The 27,964-nt window shown below is 32.0% G+C and overlaps 2 protein-coding genes across 7 annotated transcripts in view; one reads left to right on the top strand and one right to left on the bottom strand.

Annotated features, from left to right (window-relative positions):
* LOC135132107 (neo-calmodulin-like) overlaps positions 1 to 27,964 on the top strand; it is a 309,120-nt gene that overhangs the window by 234,898 nt on the left and 46,258 nt on the right. The gene's annotated exons all lie outside the window — the stretch shown is intronic.
* Positions 14,084 to 27,337, bottom strand: LOC135132007 (uncharacterized). 2 transcript variants are annotated; one of them, XM_064059919.1, is made up of 3 exons: positions 27,281 to 27,337; positions 27,114 to 27,218; positions 14,084 to 15,310 (listed from the first exon to the last, which is right to left on the bottom strand). In XM_064059919.1, the coding sequence occupies exons 2-3, from the start codon at positions 27,172 to 27,174 to the stop codon at positions 14,133 to 14,135; spliced, it is 1,239 nt and encodes a 412-aa protein (XP_063915989.1). In that variant the 5' UTR covers positions 27,175 to 27,218; positions 27,281 to 27,337; the 3' UTR covers positions 14,084 to 14,132. The 2 variants fall into 2 exon arrangements, with proteins under 2 accessions (XP_063915989.1, XP_063915988.1); XM_064059918.1 differs by having other exon boundaries at positions 27,114 to 27,327.

Here is a 27,964-nt window from a genome sequence, read left to right as displayed (position 1 = left end):
GACTTTTATTTATAAACTCTTTATTTGTCGATTTTTCAATTAATTGATTTTTCAGGTTTTTTGTTTTTTCGATTTCTCAATTTTTTAATTTCTGTTTTTGGACATTTCAGTTTTGGGATTTTTCAGTTTACTTATTATTCAATTTTTCGAGCTTACGATTTTGCAGGTTTTTAATTTTTCAATTTTTCGATTTTTTCAAGGTTTGGATATTTCGACTTCACTTTTTCATTTTTCGATTTCTCAATTTTTCGATTCTTTAGGTTCTCAGTTTTTCGATATTTCAGTTTTGGGATTTTTCAGTTTTTCGATTGGTCAGTTTTTCTTTCATTTTTCAATTTTTCGATATTTCAGTTTTAGGATTTTTCAATATTTCTGTTCTTCGACTTTTCCATTCTTGACTTCTGGATTTTTCGATGAGTCTACTTTTTACTTTTTCGATTTTTAAATTTTAGATTTCTCAATCTTTTTTTAATTTTTCAATAATTCTTAATTTTTCGATTTTTCGACTTCCTGGTTTTAGATGTTCTGTTTTTCAATTTTTCAATTTGTTAATTTTTCATTGCCGATTTATTGAGATTTGATTATTGAATTGATAAAACCTGCAATTTTTTATTTTGGCCTATTTCGGTTTCTGTTTTTCCAGTTTTCCATTTCTTCGTTTTTTGATTTTTCGGCTTTTCCAATTTTTCAACTTTTAACTTTTTGTTTGTCGATTTCTCTATTTTTCAATTTTTCGACTTCATCACTCTTCGATTTCTCGTTCTTTTGATCTTTCAATCTCTCAATTTTTCAATTTTTCGAATTTTTAAGTTTTTTGATTTCTCGATTTATCGAGATTTGGATTTTTCGATATTTTGATTGTCAATTTCTCAATTTATAAATTGTCCAATTTTTAACTTTTCGATTTTGGCCTATTTCGGTTTCTCAATTGTTCGACTTTTCGGCCCCACGATTTCTTGATCTTTTGATTTTTCGATGTTTCGATTTTTCAGTTTTCCGATTTTTTAAATTTGGGTGTTTCGATTGCTCGATTTTTCGTTTTTCGGTTTTTAAATTTTACAGTTTTTCGATTTTCTGATGTTTCATTTTTAGATTTTCAGTTCTTCGATATTTCGATTTTTCAATGTTTAGGGTTTCGATTTTTCGATTATTAGATTTGTCGATTTTTGTAATTTTCGATTATTTTAATTTTTCTTTCTTTTTCTCACTGTTAATATCATACAGTATATCGAAAACAACCACAAAAATTGTCACTAAAAACATTTAAAAATTCATACAAAATAGAACACAGTGTTTCCAAAACTTTTTCCCGAAAAAAATCCATTGGGTTATTGCCATTTCAACAATATTCTTAGTTTAAGACGTTGTGCTAGTATAAAACACAAATAAAGAATTAATTCTTAATTAAACAAAATATGTAATATCATCTAAATATGTACCAAAAATATTCACTTAGTCGTTATAACAACCGACCAAACAACTATTTCCCGCAGAAATTATAGTCCAAACCAACCAAATCGCTTCTGAACGCTAGTTAGAGTCGACATTGGCCTGAGCGCGCTCTGGTCTGTAGATCAAACAAGTTCTCAGGCGACGAGTTGTAGTGAAACAAGTTTTTTTATTAGTATCGACTATTTAAATTTGGCGCTTGTCTTTGGCGGTTGAGGACTCCAATGTCAATAAGGGTGGTTTTGCAAAATCAGTTTGTATGCCGCATCTATATTAATCTATGTCTAAACTTTGTCGAAAATATTGCTCAAAAAATAATTGTAAAATAAATGTGATAAAAATCAAGGCCGATTCATAAACCGCGAGTACAGGAGTATATCATTTGATAATATTCAGATAACCTTAACTACTCAAAATGATGATTAGCCAAAATTTGGTTAGCGTTTTAGATATTTCTAAGATACTTTTCCCTACGCTTTAGTACGTAGAGTGGCAATTCTCCACAACATTTGATTGCCAATATTGATTAACGGTCATTGGTAGACGATATTAATAAGTATTTTCGGCTACAATATCGTTGCATTGGTGTCATTTTAATGCCGGTTTCTACGAGTGACACATTAAAAACGATATTGGTAATAGTGACTTATCAATTTTTTTTACGAAATCTGTGAAAATAAACCAGGGGTCATATAAATGAGAGCTTTGTGTATAATAAAATACTATAAAAATATTAACATTATTTAGACAGAACTTTCTTTACCCTTGAAGCACAAATTAAACTTTTTAACGCTAATTATTTTTAATCTGTTAAAAACAAAAACAAAAAATACCCGTAAACTTCACTTTTAAACTATTTAATAATGCTTTGAAAAGTTGTTACCAATTTTTCTTTACTCAGCAAACTCATACTGCGAAATAGGAGGTCATTATAAATTTATAATTTCAAGCTATGAAAGACGATTTATAAAATAATTAGGGAAAAGGTGATTCAGACAAAAACAAGAACGAATCTCTTCAAAAAAGCTACCAAACTTAATAATAACAACAATAATAATTATTAGAAATTTTGATTATATATTATGCACAGAAAAACAACATCAAATTCTTGGTGGGGATCGCTTAGAATACATATAAAATTTGACAACAGTCAGTCCAGTAGTTCCGGAAATTATCTGTCGAATAGAAATCAGAGAGACAGACCCGGGAAACCTATTTTTCATACTCTAGGCGGTCATGAAATGTCGATATAGTAGCTTTTCATATTACAATACTTCCTTAGCTTACGCTTGGGAAGTAAAGATTTTAGTTATTGTTTTAAATTATGTGAATAAAATAAAATAGCTTTTGTGGTTTTAGATAAAAAATAACAAATCTTTACAATAATATTCAATTTAAAATCGAGGAAAGCTACCGAATTCAGTTTACTAAAATAGATACAGTGCAAAAATTCTACTGTTAATGTAAAAATTAAAATTATCATTCAAAATCTGTTAATATCTAAATCACAATGCAGTTACGCCAATTTTTTAAATGACGAAATATTAATAAGTAACGGGTGTTCAATTAAAAAAGTCATCAAGTTGGCTTTGATTTTTTGTAAACATTGTAAAGTATCTATGTCTACAATTAATCTGAAATTTAATCCATGACAGCTGACAACGCGGAAATGCCAATTAGGTATATAGAGGAGAATGAATTAATAAAACACATGCGTTTTTCTCTACGTTTTGTTCTATCAAAAAAGCAACGCCAACTTGATATGACTTTTTTAAATATTCTTTACATATATTACTTCCCGAGCGTAAGCAAAGGAAGTATTGTAATCGAATCCGTCGGCCGAGTCTCTACTTTTACATTTTCTCGGCCTTTCATGACCCCCAGAGGACGAAGAAATAGGTCTCCCCTTTCCGTCTGTTTGTCCGTCTGTTCGCCTGTTCGTCTGTCCGTCTGTCCGTCTGTCCGTCTGTCCGTCTGTCCGTCTGTCCGTCTGTCCGTCTGTCCGTCTGTCTGCCGTCCCGGATTTTTATTAGACTCCGAAAGTACTGGACCGATTCTTGCGAAATTTTGTACTTATATTAGGAATATCATGTAGATGGTAAAACGCTAACCAAAATTTGTCTAATCAGCCCCACCACTAATGCGATAACGTCAGTTCAAAACTGTACATAGTAAATGGGTTTTAAATTGTATAAAATAACATAGTCCTACATATGTAGTTTATGACTCCGAATTGGAAAAAATCAAAATTATGAAACAACATTTTGCAATTTAATTTTGAATCTGCAAAACCGAATGCTTTGAAATCCTGCAGATGGTTTACAGTTATGACAAGCATGATAAATTTTTAATCAAAATATATTTACTTATCCCCTCCAAAGAATTGATGACGTCAGCTCAAAAGTTTGCCGAATTAATCCTATCTAAAGTGTATAAAATATGATGAGTCTGTACTTGTGATTTATCATTCCATTCATATTTTTTGGATTTGCTTATACAGGGTGACTCAAAAAAATTAATGAATGCGTGAATTTATTTTATTGATTTAATAAGGAACTACAAAACCGAATGCTTTGAAATCTTGGAGTTGTTTTAAAGTTATCACAAGGATGGTAAATTTATAGTCAAAATGTATTTGCTCATCCCCCCCTAAAAATTGATAACGTCACACCTCAAAATTTTGCTGAATAAATCCTACCTTAAATGTGCAAAATATGATGAGTCTGTAGTTGTGATTTATTATTGCATTCATATTTTTTGGATCTGCATATACAGGGTGACTCAAAACAATTAATGAATGTGCGAATTTATTTTATTGATGTAATCATGAACTACAAAACCGAATGCTTTGAAATCTTGGACATGTTTTAAAGTTATCATAGGCATGGTAAATTTTTAGTCAAAATGTATTTGCTCATCCCTCCCCCGAAAAATTGTTGACGTTACCTCAAAATGTGCAAAATATGATGAATCAGTAGTTGTAATTTATTATTCCATTCATATTTTTTGGATTTGCATATACAGGGTGACTCAAAAACTTGAATTTATTTTATTGATTTAATCAGGAACTACAAAACCGAATGCTTTGAAATTTTGGAGATCATAAGCATGGTAAAATTTTGATCAAAATGTATTTGCTCGTCCCCCCTAAAAATTTGATAACGCCACCGCAGAATTTTGCAGAAAAAATGCTTAAATGTGTAAAGAATGATGAGTCTATACTTGTGATTTATCACTGCATTATTATTTTTTAGTTTTGCTTATACAGGTGTCTGAAAAAAATTAATGACTGAGTCAATTAAATTTATTGATTAAATCAAGAATTGCAAAACTGTATACTGTGAAATATTGCAGACGTATTTCTCTTAAATTACAAGTACTATACAGGATGTTCCTTTTATCTGTTCACGCCTGACAATTTTTGCATAGGCAACATATTATACACCCCAGAGACGACTTCGTCCAATTTTATTTTTTTTTAATAAGCAATCATAGCAATCACAAAAAATGACAAAGATGTCAATGCCAAATAATGACAAAATTGAAAAAATTAATACGCATTTTATTTTAAAATACCCCGCTACAAAAATGTAATACGAAAAAAAAACATAATAGGCATGCAGTCGTCAGGTTTCCGACAGCGAGGGAAGTACTGTCTAAACTCTTTAGACCAAGTTTTTAATACAGAATTCTATGACAGGAAATTTGTACATAATGTGTCTAAATTCAGATTTCAGACTTATAAATCTAATGTTAATAAAAGTTTCTACGGTAAATTGTAAAATTTTGTTACCCAATTTAGAATCTTTACTAAAAAAAACTGCACATTCAGGGTTAAAAATACTGGTGTTCTGATAATAGTATTAATAATAAACCATGTATATGATGATGTCATTAAGTTTTTGGAGGGGATATACAGACAAAAAGCTTGAATTTTTTGCAAAATTTCGGAATATTGTGTATTCTAAGATAAATTTTCTCAAAATTTTGATTCGTTTTTCCAAAAATCTGCATGTACAAGTGTACACACAAGCACACTACTTTATAAATTTGAAATAACATTTACCTAGCATATTTCATATGATGTTATCAGACCGTGAGTTTAGTTTGCCTTATGGAATTAAAAATCATTTTCATCACAAAAAGTGTAAATTCAAAGCAAATGCTTGCTGACAATCTCTGAACTCGTATCGGACACTTTGAAAATTTTATTCATTTAATTCTATTAAGGGATGAAATTATATGATCCGGGAAAACCCTTAGCCGATAATCCTTCTCGGTCAAACACTTAATCTTTTTTGTAAACCTGCAGTGTGCTTTTCATTTCAGTAACATAACATCCATCTTCCGGCAGAGCTAAAATTGTTACGTACAGCGTTTAAGGAAATAAAATTGTTCCTGTTAAGTGAAATGCACGTGCATGAGAGCTACAAAAATATAGACGCCTGGAAAATTCAATTTCGTCTAACTCATAAAAATAGAAGATCAGGTTATCACCCTGAACGTTTATGCCACGTTTATTTATTATTCTATAATTTCACCTACAATAATATCGATAATAAACGCAGAAATCTAAACACTTGTAATAAACATCAGCCAGGATAAAAATTTTCCTCGCAATAGTTTCAATCGAATAGAAAGTTCCAAACTTATCACAGTCTAATATCCTTACCACCCAACTTATGGGTAAGGTCGTCGTCCTGTTGTGACCGTTTAATAAGAACGAAAACAAACTAAATTTATTGCTTCAGCATGGATGATAAGGAAAATTGATATGGGGAAAAGGAGAAATTTAATTCCGGAAGCGAAAGCTTGTAACTACATGGAAACGAAAAGATACGGGCTGAACTTTGAAACAGTAAAAAAGAAATAGACACGATCGCAGTTGTGGTCTTTTCATAAAAAATGTAATAGAAGTGGGCTTAATGAAAGCAGTAATTTGGACAAGTTTTCTTCGTCGAAAAGAGCCGCAGTAATGATGTTTCGACTCCGTGTAATCGTTACTACAATTAGTTGGAAAAACAAGCACACGCTTAAACGATTTTTTCCTTAGTATTTACAGCGAACGATAAAATATTGTTTAATACGTAATGGATTTCCACTCAGGACAAATATATTGATAATGTGATTAACTGTAAAAGCCGGCCGATTCTGTATACATTATTTAGCGAAAAACAAACATTCCACGAAATTCGTACATCGTTGAACACTCGTTATTAAAAAATAATAACGCAGTAGGCTAGGTTAAATCACCCGAATGGAAAATTCTTTGAATGGATGATCAAAGGCAGCCGGGATCCGCTTATCATTTGTATACACGTATACATTTTTAATTGCGTAGGTGACCGCAAGAATGTACACTAGCAGCCAAAAGCGGTGTCACGAAGTCCAGCTCGGATGATTTGTACTTGCAAAAAAAAGCAAAATATCAAAAATTACGAGCCGCGTTTATTAAAATTAAGATTAATGGGCGCTAAATTGTATCTGGCCGAGTCTCAAAATTTTCGTGCCATGTGTACAAATTAAAAGCGTTTTCTTCACATTCCGGGTCTGATTTTTTTCGATTAAGGTTGATGAGTTGAGGAAATAGTTTTCGCGCGTCGCTATTTAGGCGATATAAATAAAAAATCAAAAAGAGAAGAGGATTGTGGAATGGACTGTACAAAATTTATGCGTTTTTTTAAACGTAAACATCATTCTAGAAACCGCAATTTTTTCATGTTTTATAGAGGCAATATAATAATGGTGCCAGTTTTACGGCAGGGTCGGACTGGCCCATATTTCTTGCTTTATTGTGTGGGGATTTTAAAATGATTTCCTACATTTATGGCGGACGCGAGATACTTTTATCAATTATTCAAACACTTTGTGTTATTTATATTCACACAAATATACCGTTTTCCGACCACAATTGCATATCTACCGTTCCGGGACAACATGCAAAATAAAATTTAACTCGGGTTTTTTCCAAAAAAATAACATTAATAAACCGTTACAACGACAGACGATTTTAAAATACAAAGAATGTAAAAAAAATCCTGCTTCATGTACACAAAATTTAGTTGCTTGCATGGTTCTGGAACTTACCAACATAAAAAAAAAACATAGATTGGAATTATAACTATAAAAAGTTCGTTATGGCAAAATTTAGAACACTATTAATGCCACTTTTACTTTTTATGACAACAAACATTTTGCGGACTTTTATTATGATAAATTTAAAACGTAACTGACGCAAGCTTGTATTTTCTGAATCATCAGCTGGTTCTGAAACTATCTGAAAATATTTTTGTAACAAAGCCATTAACTTGTTACTATAAATTTATAAGCAATAAAGTGGCCTCTTATTGTGTTTTATATATTTTTTTACACTGCAATTTTTAGACAAAGGAACGACGATTTTATTATTTTATAGTACTTATGTGGGAACTTAAGTAAATATTTTAGCTTAGTTGTTTTACTTGAAAATGCAACATGTGTTGTTTAGAACTTAAAAATTTGAATTACTTTGCGATTAATTTTGCACTACTTAACACAGTGTGCTTTTGTAGACTGACGTGAGTGTTCTTGAATCGTTTTTTACAGATTCAGAAAGTTGAAATTAATAGATAGTGAAAACTGTTTGACACGATAGCTAATTAACAAAATCTAGATCAAATGTGTTTGAATTTATCATCCCAGTACACTAATAGAGATTTGCTAATCAATTACTATCTGCTGCCTTGCAGCTAGAGCGAATAATTAATTCCCTATTAAATTTAATTTGTATTAACTATATTTGATGAAATAATGTTGCACATTATCCATTTATGTTGATGAATGAGTTTGGTGTAGTGGTTTTATCTACACTGAGAGGCAGTGAAATTAATAAATAGAAAATTAGATGCTAATGTGCAAAATATGTTTACAGGGTTATTCATTTCAAACTAACGATTAAGTTATTTTAAAATTATCTGCTTACAGACAAACGAAAATACACAAAAACTTTACCTGGAACAATCATAGAATAAAAAATAAAATGAACAAGAATTTTTTAACATAACTATTTTATTAAATGTATACTGAGTGATTCAGTTTGATATTTGCGTCCACTGTAAACAATAATTACAAATATGCACACCTACAATGAATTTATTATCTTTCTTCTTATAGAAGGAGATTCTTTTCCCTTTAAAACTGTTTAATGAAACTGGCTTATATTTTTTTACTTTCCGGAAATAAGGGAAGAAGGTATTGTAATAGGGTCCATCGAGCCAATTACTACTAGGTAATGTTCAAAACTATTGGACCGACTGTTGTCTAATATTTTAAGAATATCGTGCAAAAAGGCTAACCAAATAAAACTTTTCTGTTCTTTTGTCATTAAATATATCACTCACATTATAAATTCTTCTCTGGAAATTGGATATTTATCAGTAAGTGGAAAATCTCTATTGTTAGACTTCTTCCAAAACTGAGCGACCCAAAATCATTTAGTGACCACAGGCTAATTAGTTTAATAACAATCGTTTAAAAAATAATAGAAAAAGTCATACGTAGTCAGATTACGATTCCTTCCAACCCACAATGTTAAAAGAATCTTTAATTTACAGTTTTACGTAGATTTACAACGGGTTATCGGTAACCCTTAAGTCTACGCTACGTCAATTAGAAAAAAATGTAAACATTTATTTTTGAATTAGATATTTCAGAATACTAATTGTCTGTCTCGCTTTTTACTTTATTATTACAACAACAACATCCATTATTTCTGTTTCCTTTTATTTTGTTTTCTGATTTATAGATATTATGTTTTCTTTTACCTTTTTTCTTTTTTAATATGTTTTGTTTTTTAGAAGTTAACTTGAGTAGCTCTTAGCTAGACAAGTACGTAATATTGTTTTTTTTTTGTTGCCATTTATTATTATATTATTGTTATTAAAATTTGTATAATCATCTCTACCAACAGTGTGATGTCATCTCAAGTTTTTGTATATAAATTTTATTAATAAAAATATACTCCGACACTTGTGATTCATGAATCTGCCTTTATTTGTTACACTAGACAACCACATTTGCAATTTATAAAAAAATCTGTACTTTCATGTTTTCACGACGTTCAGGACCCCTACAGCACAAAAAAATAGGTATCCCATTTCCGTCTGTCTGACTGTGGGTCTGTCTGTTGTCTGTGTTATTATATAGATGTAATCTCCAAAACTACTGGACCGATTGTTGTCAAATTGTGTATGTACAGTATGTCCCGGATTGAGTTTAAAAGAGGATTTTTGTGGTTACTTTACAGGAAAAATCAAACGAATACAAATTTTTGGTACAAAAATTTTAAATAATGCAGATTTTTTAAGATAATTGCATTTTTTCTATGCAATATAATATATAAAAAAAACTTAATTTTTGTTGCTTATTTAAACACATGTTTATAGTTACTATACTATACTTTTAATTGCAGAATTAGTAACATTAAACTGTTCTTTTGGTATTTTTTTGGTAAATCATGAATGGATTTTTTTCCTCTTGTAAATTTAATCCGGGGACATCCTATATTTTAGAAATATTTTTTGTCTTATCATCCCCACCAACAATATCATAATACGAAGTTCGACAAGCGGATCTCGTGAGTAGTTAATCGAGTGCCCCCTTTTTCCAGTTCTTTTTTTATTGGTCAAATCCAAAATGGTTCATCCTATTTTCTCGAAAATGTAAAAATTTGTAGTTTAATTAATTAGTCCTCTTCTTTGTTTGGGGAGACAAAATCGTCAAATTTAATTTTACTTTAACACAAATGCACACTTTGATCTGCCGTCGCTGATGCTGGTACGTGCTTAATAGTCGAATTCTTTCATATTAAACTTAAATAGTTAAGCATGTAGCGAGAATTCAGCAGGGTTATGAAAAAATGACGTATTTGCTCGACGGTACGTTGTTGAGAAGGCTGCAGAACTCGAAAAAAGATCTCTGAACCAAATGTTTCAAAACGCCAAAATTGAAAAATGAACTTCGTAATTGTAACAATAATATGTTTTAATGTGAATTTTATCGAAAATTCCGATAAAAATTGTCAAAAATGAGATCTGTCAACAGTAAAATATGACATTGCGAATTGTATTGTAACAGATTATTATTAAATTATCATTATTAGCAAATCATAATTACGAAGTTAATTCTTCAACTTTGACAAAAGCTTGGTGCAGGGATTTTTTTTAACCATTTTTTTCGAGTTCTTCAAAATTTTCTTAACAACGTATCATCGAGAACATACGACATTTTTTCATCATCCTGTATATTTCGTATATGCCATCGAGTCCCCAGTAGATAGCATGCTTCTTTGCCTGTAGTTTAATAGATATGCAAATCATAGATATCTTTACTTTAGCTTATAAAGGTTATAATAAAAAAAGAAATCGCAAAATTAAATTTTTACTTGCCAAGAAGTTTTACCTGTTTGTTCCACTGTACTGTAGGGGCGAGAGAAGTTGTGTATAGTTTTAAATGCAACACTCTATACATTGTTACGTTGATCGGTGATTAAAAATTGGCGTGGGTAAAACTCAACAATTTATTTCTTAATAACTCAAATTTACACGGTTATTTATTACACAGCGATTATGTACAAAATAATTGCAGCGGCTGTACTTTCGTGAACTGAATCGCGAATAATAACCGTTCCCGAAGGTGACCTCCATTTAAGGCCATACATCCCTTCTAGAAGCTCCACAGTCGAGGTCTTTCTGGATTGCCCATCGCTACTTCCGCTTCCAGGCTTTCCTTTAGCGAACGCCGCCCGGCCGCCGTCACCGACGATAAGTCATCATGGCCGTACATACCAAACCCCATAGGCGTCGTACCGGGGCGGGCTATGGGTTTCTTTCGTAACAATATTTTTAAGTGTTTAGAAAAATCACGTATACACAAACGGAGTTTGTTCAACACTTTTCAACATATTTGCATTTTTTATATAAAGAAGTATTGCCTGCTGGAATAGAAGTGAAAATGTTTTAACTTTAACAGCATGAAAAAAATTGCAAATTGTTAATATTCTCGTACACTATAAAACTTATCTTTAGTAAGAATTCTTTTGATACCTGATTTATTGACATTTTTTCTAAAAGTTTATTTGGAATTACTGGTACTATTAACCCCAAAAAATTGGTATTTTTTTTAAGGGAAAGTTCAAACATTGTAAATGAGTTCTTTGAGTGTTGCGCCAAGTCACAGAATTTTTTTAATCATCTACGATAAATGCGACATATTGTTGTATAACGACATTTTGCAATTCAACTTTGAAACTGCTAAACCCACTGCAAAATTTACACGGTATTCCTAAAATACTTACAAAATTTGACAACAAACGGTGCGATAGTTTCGAAGATTATCTGTGTAACAAAAATCGACAGAGACAAATAGGTAGACAGGCAACAGTTGAGAGACGACAGAAAAATGGAAACAGGAGATCTATATCTACTCTAGAGGTCATGAAACGTCGAAAAAACATGAAAGCAGCCAATCGTCGGTGGATGGGAAATTATTTAATTTACATAATTGCCTTGTATCTGCATATAGTGCAAATTTTTCAGAAGGTCTATTTAATTTTTTTAATATTTGAAGTGACGCCATTAATTTTTTGACGGTAATAAAATAAGACATGTTGGATAGGTACAATGTGACACTAATTATAACGGAGCTGCATCCCGCAAATTTGAGGAAATGCTCTTGAAACATTGTAAAAAACCAATGTGTTTATACATAAAATTTTGTGAAGTATTTTCCAGGCAATTCTTGAAAATTAAATAAAAAAAAATACCAAATCGTCAGATGTCAATGAACACCATGCAAACTTTACAATTTTGAAATTAGCGTGTCGAAATCTATACCTCAGATATTTTTGAGGAATACTAGACAACTTTGTGAAAATCAAAATTTCTCAATACTGTTTCATGAAAATTTCCGGATTTTTCGACCACCTTCGAAACTTTACTAATACATTTTCTTGTAAATTTCGACTTTCAAAACTTACTTTCGACTTCATTTCATATTTTCGGAATCGCATTTCCAGAATTTTTTGATAATTTACAGTCAACTTTTTCAAAACCAAAATTTTTCAATCTGAAATTTCGGAATTTTTCGACTACCTTCGAAGCTTTTTTTCAAAATCTCCCACCGGAATATAATAGTTTTTTGGATAAAAAAATGCATTTCAAACGTCATATCTAAAAGACTGTCTCGGAACCATTAAAACACTATATTTTTGGAATTAACACGTCGAACTTTAAATTTCTTATTTTTTAAAACAATTTTAGTCGTTTTTTTCAAAATTTTTTCAGTGTAGGAATTTCGGAATTTGACCATCTTCGAAACTTAACTAGAGACATTTTCTTGTACATTTCGACTCATTTCTTCTATAAATTCTACAATTTTTCAGAATCTCCAATTGAAATGTGACGGTGTTTTGAATAAAAACCATGCATTTCAAATCGAATATTTAGTATAGTATATGGTAATCAGCACGTCGAAATTAAAATTTTTCAAAACCAAAATTTTTCAATATACCTCCTACTGTCTTATTTTTTCGAGTACATCACTGTGTGAAACATCGTTATTATCTGATTCGAAAAATTAAGTTTAAATTGCAGTTGTTTTTGTCTATAAGATTCAACTTCTTTTTAAATATATACACTCTATATATTTTTCTACTGGCTCTCGTAGAGATTATGTTTTCAATTCATTAATGCATGTATCATACTGTAATATTTAATATTTTCATACATTTACTATCAAAATTAAATAAATTAACAAAAGTTATAAAAATTGCCAAAATTGCTAATAAAAATTTTGAATTGCGTTCAGATTAGTTAGAAATAATAACATTAAAACTAAGGTTACTTTCAAATTTTTGCAACTGCAAAACCTTTGAAACTTCCAAATATTTTAAGGTCATCGTAATCATGGTAAATCGTTAATCAAAATTTACCGAATATATAATCTCTGAGATGTGCAAAATATTATGAGTCTGGACTTGTGGTTTGTCAGTGCAGTCATAGTTTTTAGAATTATTATAGAAATTCATGAATGAGGCAATTTATTGTACTGATTAAATCAAGAACGACTCACCCCATTTTCTGGAAAATTTGGGAACACAGTACAAATTGATATACATGTTCTTGCAAAAATATTGATGATGTCACCATAAAATTTTGTAATAGAAAAACTCACTTGAAATAAACGCGTAGCATGGTTCTTTACCTTTATTTTAATATTACATTCATATCTTTATTTTAACTTATAAGGGTTATTATAAAAAAAAAACAAAATTCGCAAAATCAAATCTTGTGTTATAATTTTTCGAAAAATCTGGATGTATTATTCTGTACTTCACGGGCAAGGAATTTCTGACGAAATAACAATCGACCAATAATTTCTTAAGCCATTGATAATACAGAAATATAGTTGTAGTTTAGAATAAAAAAATGCTTTCGAAATTTTGTTTGTCCAAATATTGTCATTGTTAGAGCATATGAATGAACCATAAAGGAAACAAGAATTTTCTAGATCACCCTCATTCACCTGTTAATTTTAGAATTGAATCTATCTCCGGTATAACTTTCTTACCAAGCTATGATAGAAGAAAACGAACAACTAGACGAATAGTTTATTGTGATATAAAATAAAACAAGCATTAGATAATGTTAAACAAGAACTCCCCTAACTAGTAGATCTGGCAAATATGTGATGGCAGCTTTCGCATCTTCGTAAGTGCAGGCATACGAATAACCTTTAGTAGCATTACGTTTTTCCCAAGTCAGCCACGTAAATTCGTCCGAAATATCATTACAGATCACATTTTTGGGAATATCATCTTGAGTCAAGTGAGGATTATTAACAACCAAAAAAACAGCAGCCTTGTAACTCGTTCGTTCATAAATAAGTTTCCAAAATATGAGAGGAACCGGCATTACAGAACTCTTTTCATCATTATGCAAAAACAATTTAACTTCCTCTCCAGTATTAGCATCAGGTAGCGTCGCCACACCAAACGTTCCTGTGTACACCTCCAAATCTAATTTCTTAGTTTTAACAAAATCCACAACATTTCTTTCCAGTTTGTCCAGATTATAGTCAATGAAAGACCACTGAGGTGCTACATTTATATATCTAAAAGTAGCCTTTTGTTGCGAAGTGTACACAAAGTCCCCACGAAAGGCCAATGTGCGTCTCGTGAAGCAGAACCCAGGTGTCGTAATCAATGGATTAGCCCCACAACTCACAGGACTGACATATTGAGTCGAGTCTTCCGGCAACCCCAACAACTTATTAATTTGTTGCTCCTGATAAGTCACATTATCGTACAACGTATCAAAGTCGACGTCTACATTGTACACACTATCCACAACATACTGATCACTTAGATACGTCTTAATAAACCCGATGGATTTAGTCAAATTATAGTTAGCATAAACCGGAATTAAGTTCTTCTCATCGAAGCATATCTTCACCTGGGGCAGGAACTTGATGTTCAGACCGATTTGGAATCCGACTTCAATTAGGACGGCGTTAGGTGCGCAGGGCGTGGAGGTGACTTTGGGGACGACGGGGCTGAAATTGATGCAATCTAGGTTATCGAAGTCGACGATCGTGTCCTGAGCTTCCAATTGGTAGTCCTGATTACATGTAGCAAAGATTGTTTTCGTAGTGTTGTAGCTAGCCGAAAAACGGCCGCCGTTACATGAGATTATTATGGTGGCGCCGACTGGCAGGCTGATGTTACGATTGTCTGGTGAATTCTCGATGGGAGGGTAGAGCATCTCAATGTTTTCCGCCGATAAAAGGACGGATTGCCAAACGCGGAAGGGTGCGAAGTTGCAGCCTGAAAAAATATTTTTTTAGAAAACACCAAGTTCACGGTCGGGGCACGTGATGTGGACGGGAACTAAATTTAGTCGCTGGATGTTGAAAAGTTTAATGTTGGAATGCAATTTTAAATTATGAAGTGTTTTTTCTGCAGGAGGAAATATCGGTTGTGTGTGGTGGAAAACAAAATAATTTAGAGTAAATTACGCTAGTGTTAGGGAATATTAGATAAAATTCTACTCACTACTACACGTTTTTTACAAATGAAGCGGCACTCTCAGGTTTCCGGTTCGTGGTAAAACAAAAATGCAATGTACGAAAAAGTTAGATGTAATCATTGACTCGTATTGTTTAATTTTACGTTTATTTTAGGTTATCAAATAAATATTTGTTCGTTTCTAGAGTACTATGATATGGTCATTTGAACGAATATCTAAGAATGCTTTTTTGGGTCTACACTGCTCTTAAAACACAAAAAAAAAACCAGAATAATTCTAATCAAACTAGGAATTTTAGGTGGCACAACTTTAAAACACTAACTCACTGGCAGATTATTTAAGTTCACAAGTTTAAGTTTGATTTAATTATTTTTTTTTTTTTTAATACACCAATTTGACTTTCACTTACAAAAAGAAAATATCGATTTAGATAAACAGATTTAAAAAGGTGAAAAATTAGCCACTGCTAGATTAATTCTGAACAATTTTATATTTCTTGTGATATTATAATATGAAGAAAACGATAGACAAAGACAATATTTCCAAAATTATTTTGAATAATGAACTTAAAAATCCAAAAAATTGCAATATTCCCACAGGCGTTTCTGGAAAAATGAAAAAATGATAAACTAACATTTGTAAATGTCTAATGAATCTACAAAAAGTCTTAGTTAAGTTCCAAAAGTGGTCGAAAATTCGTCGAAATTTTCATGGGGTAAGGGAAAAATTTTGCTCCTGAAACAGTTATCAAAAAGTTCACTAGATATAGATTTCGACGCGCTGATTCCAAAAAACTGGAGTGTCCATGATATCAGGGCAATATTTTAGAAATATTTGGTTTGAAAATATTATTTCTTAAATCCAAAAAAGTCCGTATGATTTCTTGTACTCAATACTAAGTAATGATTAAAATATGGTGAAATTTAATTAATTTTAGAAAAATTGTACTTTGAAGGTCTTCTACATTTGGGCCCGCAGATTTTTTAAACTGTTTTTTACCTGTATATAATTCTCACAGTGTACCATTGATATTATTTTTATTTTAGTTTAGGCATTATAGAAGACTGATTAAATTGTGTTTGTTCATCCCATATTAGATTAATCACTTTCGAAAAAAGTTTGTTGCTTGTTAGCAATTTATAGGCAGAAAATCTCTAAAACTACTAGGCCGATTATATTATGGCACTTTAGGTCTATTTTACGAGTATCGTGCAAAGCAAAAGTTGTCTGTCATCTCCATTTAAAAACATTTTAAGATTATCGTACACCGAATAAATCACTAAACAAATTAATCCCCCTTCAAAAACTTCATGACGTCTTCTCAAGATTTTGATAGATAAATTCCGTCTATACTTATGCTTGTGTTCGAACGATTGCTGCATATAATAAAAATTTCTAGGATTAACTTATTTCCCATTTAAGTATGTTTGTCGTCAGGGTCAATTTTTATTAGACAGATAATTTCTAAAACTACTCGACCGATTGTTGTCAAATTTTATGTGTGTTAGGAATATCATGTACCCGGTATTTATAAATCATTCTAAGGGCGTACTTGCCCATGGATTTAAAAAAATCCGCTTTGCTGAAATTATGCCTCATTATATAAGTTCTCACTTGTCATTAATGTCATTTGCAACATTTCGTTTAAGGTCATCGTTTTTATTGTTTTAACGTTTTTAAAGTGTGAATTACAGTAATTCTCGTTGATCGAAGCTCAAAACACCAAAAGAGTCGTTTTCAAAACTCTTGGTGCTTGCGTATGAAAATTTTGTTTTGTGCTTTTATTCTGCTGAACAAGACACTTTCATTGTTATGTCTTGTTATCGCAATATATCTGGCCAAATACCTTAATTTAATAATTCAAGAAACGTCGTTAGAGGCTCAAATTAGAGACGTAATCAAGAGATTTGTTCGACCTGGCAGTGTCAACAAAGGGAAATTTCGTGGAAGACCTTCATTATCTGAGGAAGTTGTTGATAATTTGAGACAACTTGAGCAGAATCCGGAAACATCTTTGATAAAATTTCCTCAGCAGTCAGGAGTTATTGTTGCAACATGAAATTGAACAACGGGTCCAAAACATCAACGAAAGGATGTTACAGAACATTTTTTAAATTAAAAAGATAGTCACTTGAACAAAATGGTAAACATTTTTAACATTTACTGTAATGCTTAACTGCAATAAATTTGTTTTTTTTTATTGTAATTCATTTATAGAAACCCTGTAGAATCAAATGGTAAAACTGTATTTTATGACGATACCTCAAAATTTTTATTGGTAATTCCGCATCCGCATCCGCATCCGCAATAATCAATGCGGAACTCATGCGGATGCGGATGTAAATGTGGTGCAAGTCGCGACAAGAAAGAAATTAGTTGGAGCCGACGAGTGACGCATAGCGTGCACTCGTGATGCATTGACCAATAGGAAGACAAGAATTCTACTTTCGGTGTTCCGTTTCGCACATCAGAACGTGTTTAGTCGGGGTTGCGCGAATTGTGAACGTTTTGTTTTTGTGTTATTGGACAAGTGAATCTACAATGGCACCAACGATGCAAAGTGAGATTTGGACTTATTTTAAACCAGATGATGATCGAAATAAAGCTCAGTGTATAATATGTAATAAAACATATTCTCGCAAGGGTCGTACCACTTCGTCTTTGAAAAATCATCTGATTAATCGTACCGAATTAAAAATTTTATCTGGAATAGCACGCAGATTTTTATCGCCTCCACCAGCTAGTGTTCCCAGTGAACAGTTATTTAGTAGTGCAGGATTAATTTATGAACCTCTGAGAAATAAACTCGAATCTGAAAAGGCCGCAATATTACTTTTTATTAAATATAATTCAACAATTTTTAAATTTTCGTACTAAAAATTTGTTTATTAAATAAAAATATTAAAAACCCCCATTTTTTAACTGATTTCTGTACATATACTAAGTTTCTTAAAAAAAAACTTGAGATCCGCATCCGCATCCGCATCCGCGGATGTGAGCTCCCAAAAATCCGCATCCGCATCCGCATCCGCGGATGTTGAAAAATCTGCATCCGCAACATCCCTACTATATATATTCCAGTATTTGTGGTTTATGAATCCGCCTTCAGGTTTTACGTGGTATACAGACCTTAAAAAAATATAATTTTCCAGTAAAGTTTTATAAGAGCCAAGTTTGCCAATATTCACAGCTTAGTAGATTAGCGCGCGGGCTAATAAGGTAAAGATCGCTAATTCGATCTTCTCATAAGACTCTGTTTTTTTCTTACAGCGCGATTGGTATAATCTATGTTTCTTTTCTAAACAACTGGATTTGTTTCCGACCAATTTTTTCTAAAATAAGCGTAACCTGGTACAAGAGTTCTTAAAATACTACGTGTTTTAGTTTACTATTTTTGTGTCCTATATTTTCTATACAATTCAGAATTTACAGGGTGTCCCATTCAAAACTCCGCTGCCTTCTATCTTGAGAACGGATAGAGATATTGAAATTCTGCAAACGCCGTTGTTTTTGACTTGAAGGGTATAACTTACTTAGTAAATTACAAATGTGACCCATATACCTGTATTATACTTTTTTTAATTGCAAAGTTTATTTTTTTACGGACTTTGATATATCGTTAAACTGAAATTGCTTTTGAAATAGATCTTGTTGATTATAAAAATCACGAAACTTTCATTTTTAAATCAACCGAATATGAAATAAATACATAAGTGTTGTAATATCATTATAATGGTCCATCAAACTCCGTCAAGAAAAATATACGTTGCATTTTAAAAAAATACAAGTTTGCCATTATGCGTCATATTTGCAGTATACTAAATTAAGCCTCCCCTTGAAGCCAAAAACACCGGCGTTTACAGAATTTCAATATCTCTATTCGTTCTCAAGAAAATTTAAATTATTTTTACGGAATTTTAACAGGGACGGGACACCTGTATATGAAAATTTCAACTTAAAATAATGTAAATTACGTTAAAATATACAGTCATTTCAATGTGTCATAATCGCCTTTTTGTCTAATTTTACGATAAGTTATAAGTAGGTACTGTTAGGCGTAAATAAGTGAGAGCTTGTCATGCACTTTTTGGGGGTCCGAAAGACAGCGGCTGTATCGCTGTATCTGACTAGTGGTGGCAGATAAAAAGTTATTTCCGCCTATCTTTAGTTATAACTTATAAGTTAAGGACAATACCATATGATCGAAAAAAGTCGTCTAATAAGCCGTGAAATTTGTTTTAAAAATGTTAATTACTATTAATTAATTTATTTATTTTACAGTTATTTGATCGTAAATGTCAAAAAACAAATCGGCATTTTTGTTCTCGGTCACATGGGACTAGCAGTTGTACGTTTTTTATATAAGTGGTTGAATTTATCAGAGATTACGACACTATTATTTTAAAACTATTTCAAAACAGATAAAAGTTAGTTTCTTCACAACACAAGATGGGTATTGGACAAGAATGACTTTATCACTAAGAAAACTACTCATTTTTCCTAAAACCCACATTTGGTCGAAATATACCTTCGTAGGTAACTAAGTAATTTTCTTAAAAATATTGTTCTTTGTAAGTACGTGCCTGTGTTTAAAAAATGAATCTTCTTTTGTCGTCACAGCTATATTGCTTAGGTTCATTATTTATCCTTGTTGTAATGGTAATCAATTCATTTATTACAAAAGTAAAATAACTTATTTATCTGTTGAACTGTACCAAAGTCTTTTGTATATATTTATTTAATATAATTTCTTTTTGTTGTGATATTCATTTTGATTCATGGCAGCATGTTTGTAATTGTGTTATTCTTAATTTTGGTATTTAGGATTGCAAATATATAATAATTTCTTCAGGTACATACTAAATATACTAGTTTTAGTTCCAATTTTTATATATTTTATTTTTATTTTTAACCAACTACTTTATAATTGTTCTAGTTTTTATATTTCCTGTAATTGGATTTTCCTGTTGGAAATAAACGAATTATTATTATTATTATTATTATTATAACCATCTTAGGTCTATAAAATTGTTAGGACCTTATATTTGCAAAATTAATGGTGCCAAAGAGAATTTTTTTATGTGATGTTTTAAACGTATTTCGAAACTATGTGAATTTACTCACAACTACCCAGTCCTTTTTGTTTTAATTTATATCTAAATATTTAATTATGCTATGCCCTGTCTGTGCTCATGTAATAATCAAAGGCTTCTATATTCAAAAATCACATATTGTGCGTGCTTATCCGGCTCAAAGGACCAAATTTATGTGGGATCTTTCAACCCCTCGAAGTACTCAATTTGGGTGCGTGCTTGAATTTAATTGGAAGGATAATGTGTGATGAATGATGTTTAACAGATGAACGAGTTTCGACATTTTCTTCTACTACTTACACGAGCACACTAAATTACTACTTAGGTACCACAAACAGGTTATTACCTGGCCAAGAATCTGCGGAAGTGGTCGAGGGTGGTTATCTCTACCACTGCACTTGCGCACGATACAAAAGGTTTACTAAACACCATATCATGTAACATGCTACTATAAAAAAAAATTTAAGTTATTTAGACAGAACCTTAGTCGCTCTTGAATCGCAATCAGTTCAACAAGTCCTAATTTTTTAGAAAAAATGTAAGATTTGCGCTTTCGAATTTTATTTATTTTGACGCTCAGTTTATGTTGCAAGTGATATTTTTTTTATAAAAGTTTTTGACTACGTCATTACTTACCAGAGGGGTAAGAAGTAGTGAAAAATGGTCTGACTGAGATTATATACAGCTTCTTTGAAAAATTAATAAATTCTGGGGAACTTTTTTTATTGAAAAGTTAAAAAATATCGACAAGGATGGGATTCAAACCCACGGGGCCAGAGCGCACCCACGCACGAATGCTAAAGTAAACCAGATATTGGCTATCTGAAACCCGTCACAAATTGCACAAATTATTTCATATAAATAATTGCCATACCCATAAATAATTAAGGCGGATTCATAATACACAAGTGTAGGAGTATATTATTTTATAAACTTTAAATGGTATTTACTAGTCAAATGCTGAGGTGATGTCATCAAATTGTTGGTGAAGATGATTAAACAAATTTTAAGTAGCATTTTACCATGTACACAGTATCCCAAGATCATTTAAAATTTGACAACACTTGATCCTGTCGTTTTGGAATTTGCACTATTTGTGTAATAAAAGCCAACACAGACAGACCACAGTCAGATAAACGGAAGACCTATTTTTCCATACTCTAGAATTAGTCTTGGGCAGTATCTAGATAATTATATCTAATAAAGTATCTAGATACATTTGTGGGTATCTAGTATCTGTCTCTAGATAAAATCGAATTTAAGCACAAAATATCTGTATCTAGATACAAAATTAATGGCGCAAATACAGATACATTTTTTATTTCACTTTTTTTTCAGTAGTTATTAGTTGAGTTATACTAGTAGTAATTTTTGATACTTCATGTTGGTGATTTTGGTCACATAAACAAAAATAGAGGTAAGAGGTCCACTAATAGTTTTCTGTCACGGAAATTTTCATATTTTAAATACCATCATTTCCAACATTGTAGCCTTCAGTACTTAGACATCTTTAAATATCTCATTTATTACCCCTCAGGGGTAATAAATCTAAGCCATGGTAAGATGGTATTTTAAAAACCATAAACCACGATTCACTATTCACTGCGTTTTACACTTATCGGGGCAATGCATTTTATCTGTGTACCTGAGGAACCCGGGTCCGGTAGGCCCGCTGATTGTATTTGTGTTATTAAATAAGAGTAATTTTAATAGTAAAAATATTTGTTTAAGGTATGTTATTATTTTTAGAAAATAATAATTGCGTGTTACATAATGATTAATTTTTTCAATTAACACAAATTAGTTTTGTAATCGACTAATCGAATGTTCAATACGTACATTTCTCTCGCATAAATCGCATATTTGTTACTGTTTTATATCTTTATTTTTCAGACAAATGTAGCATCTTTTCCTGTTGTCACATGTGTCATTTCTTCACTTTTTCACTGTTGGACCTAACGCGAGGCGGGCTTGGCAGGTCCGTTTTGCCCTAGAATGTGCCGATTATGTTTAAGTATAAATCTTGGGCAATAAAATTAATATTTTTACAACCCTCGGTAGAATAATTTATCGTGATATATTCTCAGAAATCATGAAACGAGATTAAAATAAAATGAGTTTCAACAAAAACCTGAAAATTTAAAGTTGCGCTCTGGTGATTCCGACCTGCCAGACAGCCTTAGATCATATAAGGGGTTTAAATACCTTTTTAAGAAATTGTACTTATTTTGCCTTAAACCGAACAAGCAATTCTTCCTAAAATGTATATACCTACCGCACCGGGATAGACGATTACCGGACATGGTCATAAAAACATCGTAAGCCAATATTGAAGAATAATAATTTATGACCGGTTGGCGACAGCAGACCTTCAGCACAGAATAATCATTTCCCGTATTCTTTTGAAATATTAATTTTAATGCTGGAGATAACTATTAGATATACTCAAACACAATTTGGATACTGTAGTATGGGAATAAAAACAAAAAAATATTCTTTTTAAGCGTGCGTAATAAATATTGCACAATTTGCGACACATCAAACAGCGAAGCGATGGCTTATTTGCTGGAAAAAAGAAAAGATTTTTCAGTCTTGAATAACTATGCTACAGTAAAATGTTTATTTTTTAAATTTAATACCACAATCCCTTCTTCTGCACCTGTGGAACGGGTGTTTAGTAGCGGAAACCAAATTCTGACACCAAGAAGAAATAATTTAGGTAACAATACGTTCGAAATGTTGTTAATTTTAAAAAAATCATTAAACAATACATAAAAAAATACATAAACACGTTTTCAATTATTTTATTCGCCAAAGCTTCAAAAAGTATCTGTTTTCTTGTATCTGTATCAAGATACATTTCGAAAAAATCGAAAACAATCTGTATCTAGATACTTTTATCTTCCATATATCTATATCTGTATCTAGATACTTTTAAAAGTATCTGTCCCCAACACTGTCTTGAATCGGTATATTTGTTTGTGACGGGTTTGTAACAATGAAATTTTCCTCGGAAACTCAGTAGGATTATCTGAGGATCATGCAATGTCGAGAAATTCGTTCGGCGGTTGGACTCGATTACAATATTTCCTTAGCTTAGGATCGGGGAAGAAAAAGTAAAGTAAAAACAATGATTCTGTTTACCAGAAACATTTTGTTATATAAGTTACACTGGTAAAACAGGTCTTTAATAGTTCATTGTCCAATATTTGAGAGGCACGTATTGAAACCGGTACTTTGTGGTGTAAATGATTGCTACCAGGGCCGGCTTAACACGGTAAGCGAAAGATGCACCGCATCGGGGCGCCCGTGACAAAGGGCGCCGGGCGGCGGGCGCCGCCTATGCTATTATATTAACTCTATAAAAAAAAAATTAATATTAGTTTTGCATTGAATCACTACCAATAAAATATTATAGCAGTAACAGACCAAGGCGCCCATCGAAAACTTTTCAGAAAAAGCTACATTTTAACATTCCACTATGACCACCAAAACAGATCCCAAGAAGTCAATTCCTGACACTTTCAAACTGTAGTAATTGAAAAAAAGTGCGCCTTTGGGTTGGGTGATGGGACTTTTAGATCAATACCGACAAAAAATAACCAGATTTATGATGCATTATCTGGGTAACAATTTGACGAGACAGCGGTATGACCACACCCAGATGTTTTTCCTAACATTTGTCACGTTTGTTTTTACCATAAAAGTCCATGTCGGCATATTTAAAAATTTTATTTTCCAAGTCTAGTCGGTTGGTTTTGGTTGTGGCGGTTGTTCAACAGTTTTGTTATGTTTTTCACTGTTCCTGTTTGTAGCCGAATTTGGTTGTGTGTATCATTTCGTGGTAAGTCTAAATTTAAAATAACTTTGAAATCGTATCAATTTTACAATATTAAAAATTGAAAAACGTTTGCAATATAAATATTTTTATATTTATACTATATATAGTTTAGGAAATATCGGTGTATCCTATAAAATTTTATTGACAATAACGAGGCAGACAGTAGTACAATGGTAAGAAATATTTATGGCTCACACCAGTCCCCCCGAATTTGTAGGAGAACATTTAGCAGGTAATTGTGCGCATAGGATCGGACTTCCGCTGCTTTAGAAATTTAAGGTCTGCGGATTACCGCCATGCGACAACTTTAAGTTGTAAATATCTCTTGCTATTGTACTACTGTCCGTCTCGTTATTGGCAAGAAAATTTTATAGGGTACAACGATATTTCCTAAACTATAGAAAAGTTGTTGCCCGCAGCTCCGTTTGCGTGGAATTCGCAATTAGGACTCATAATTTTTTTATACATGATCGTTTTCCGGGTTGGAACCGTGTAAATTGGGTTTCTAGGCTCAACGTTTCGCACACTTTCGTAAGTGGCATCTTCAGGAGCAGGGTTAAGAATAAGGCAAAAGAGCACGGTAACTCAGTATGTCAACCATACCAGAGGCGAAACTTTTTTGAGAAATTACACGGTTCCAACCCGGAAAACGATCATCTATTAATTCCGACCGTGGAAATCTCCGAAATTATCATTTTTCATCTCGTTCACAACTCCAGGGCCCCAGTGAACCCGTCTGACTTAAAAACTCACGGGATTTCTGCACAAAGTTTCATCCCCTATTTTGTCCCCGTAGGGACGGAATTTCCAGAAATCTTTTCTTAGGGTGTTTATGACAGAAAAGGAACCTACTGTCTAAATTTCATGTTTGTAGCTTCAGTAGTTTAGGCTTTGCGTTGATGAATCAGTCAGTTTGTCAGTTAAGACAAATACTTTTATATATTAAGATTGATTCATCATAATTTTATGCATGTTTGTTAATAAAAAGTATCTCTCTACAAAAATATGTGATTACAAAATTTTATTTGTTTTTTTTTTTACAAATTTTTTTTTAAGGGCGTTGAACAATAAGTTTGCATCGGGGCGCCTGGTCGCTTAGAGCCGGCCCTGATTGCTACATACTTCCTAAACTACACAGTACTAATTATGGTGATGCACAAAATAAAACAACCACAAATGTTTTAAGATCATCAAAAACACGCTATAAATATTCAATTAAGTGTTCTTTTGGTGACGATAATATACACTCTCTCTCCACGAAAATGCAAGAAGAAATGTTTTCAGTATTTTTCCCGTATTTAACGACATCCCTCGATAATATACCTTTAAGAGTGTTGGGGATATTCCGGACAACTGGTAGATATCATTAAAATTATAGTAATTAAATGTTTAATTAAAAATTATACAACGTCACCAAACAAAACATTAATCTAAACATATGCATAGTTTACTTTGATGAATATTCCACCTTGTATTAGCAAGAATAACATAATTTAACCCTACTGTCATTAACATGAACATACAATGTTAAAATTACAGTTTTTTTCCCAATAATACAGTGTTAGCTTTGTTATAACAAGTTGTTTCAGTTACTTTATAGCTTCAAAGTATCAGCAATATGAACAAATAAATTATATATTTTCTGCAAATTTTAACACTAACATATATCCTTTCATTCCATTTGGTGGGATTTCCTAACTAAAGTACAACATGCGTTGTACTTTAATCACTGCTTTGTGCCGAGATAACCAGATAATACATACTCCAAATATAAACAAGGTGCATGTATATGTTGGAGATTAGAGTAATGCAATAATAAGATTAAATTTTGCAATAATTGTACAAGTTTATACGAGTTTGAGAATGAACTCTTCTAAAAACTTCTAAAGGTTATCAAATTCTTTTGTGTGACACTTTCGAATTAGAGTATTTTGGAGGTGAACAGTCAAGATCATAGGAGTTTAACATCAGCGAAGTCAACATTATGTAGAACCACCTATGAATCAGTATGTTTTCACTCACGAGTGTTGATTAGATTTTATCTTTTCTCTAAATATACATAACATAAATAAGAGTTTCAATTTCAAAGAAACATCGACGACGTGTTGTCTCTGACATCACTGTCCAAAAATTATCAAGTTTGTTTTCATAACACAACCTCTTTGAAAAAAAATTTAACCTCCGATTATTACTGCTGTCAGATTGCATTCTTGAACTTTTAGAACTTTGATCACGCAGTGTGATTTTCTGAATCATTTATTTTAGCAGTTTTGTGTTAAAAATAAAAAGTGGCATTCTTTTAACATTATAATTAGGTACAGGAAGGTACCAAATTCTTTCAACGGTTTACTACTTTTAACAAAAATTCGAAAATATTTTTAGCGCAAGATTCCTAGAGTGCCTCTGGCGATTTCTCACAACTCGAATGACCAACCAAACATTTCAAAAATTCGCTTTGGATCACAAACAAAGACGTTGTTGCGGAATGAATCAATTTAACCAGCCCGAGCCAACAGAAAGCGTTTCGTGAAATTGATGCGATGTCGCTACTCAATACAAACATAATTAAACAAATTTGTCTACGTGTATTAAAGTTTGACACGCTAGCGGGAACAATGCCAGTTTTTAACGTGAACAGCGAATAAATAAAAAGTTGTTTATACGTACCCTCTGGTCGGACCGTTTGAACAAGAGCAGCAAAAATTAGCACAAACCGAGTCGCTTTCATGGTGAGAGGTTTGAGTGAGTAACACCAACATTCGAAGTATATATCTACAGAGATAACAAACATAAATCGTGCCGACGACTATTCTTTAATGGTTTTTTAATTTCACCTTTGTTACTGAGAAAAGATTTAGCAATGATGTTTCAGCACTGGCGAAAACTAAAAATTACATCGGACTTAGAAGTTCCCCAGAATTATATAATTTAATCTTTTGTCATATTGTGAAAAACAACTGTGATTCACCTTGGTTTTTTACTTTGTGAACCAAACTTGATTCGTATTGGAATTTTTATTTTCTTTAATCAAATATGTAATGATTTCATCAGTTTTTTCAGGCTATTCTAGATGCGTTTGTCAACACTAAGCCAATTGATAACAACGTTATATTGTTCAAAAAAAGAAACTATATTTCTAAAATCCTTTTATTTGTGTCAAAGGTGTATAACCCGTAAGTTGTTTGGGAAGTCCAGTGGGCTGATAGATATTACCTACATCAAACATGAATATCAATCATCACCTCTGTTACCATGACCTTTCTTGTCTCTGTTTACTATTAATCATCACAAAATGGCGAGTTGTCTGAAAATTTGTAGTAATTGCCTTTCTGCCATGCTTTTCGTCAGGACTTAAAGAAAGAACATCAAACGGAGAAACTGACTGAATCGAACTAAACCGGCTCATAACATTGTCTTTGGATCAGAGAATTATTCGTTCTCTTCTATCCTACTAAATTAGTGTCAACACTCGTAATATAAGTGAAACAGGACTTAATTGAAATTTTCCTCTTTCTTCT

Source organism: Zophobas morio, unplaced genomic scaffold (genome assembly GCF_036711695.1).
Source record: "Zophobas morio isolate AGI-343-1 ecotype UQ-CSIRO unplaced genomic scaffold, CSIRO_AGI_Zmor_V1 ptg000021l, whole genome shotgun sequence".
In the NCBI taxonomy this organism is placed as follows: Eukaryota; Metazoa; Arthropoda; class Insecta; order Coleoptera; family Tenebrionidae; genus Zophobas; species Zophobas morio.
This window is presented reverse-complemented; position numbering and strand designations above follow the sequence as displayed.

What these genes read in the sequence shown, in the direction of transcription:
- LOC135132007 (XM_064059918.1), bottom strand. Translation starts at nt 27,237, where the DNA reads ATGTTTGTTATCTCTGTAGATATATACTTCGAATGTTGGTGTTACTCA. An exon ending in TCAAACGGTCCGACCAGAGG is followed by an intron (nt 15,311 to 27,113) that starts GTACGTATAAAC and finishes ATATTTTTTCAG; the next exon opens with GCTGCAACTTCGCACCCTTC.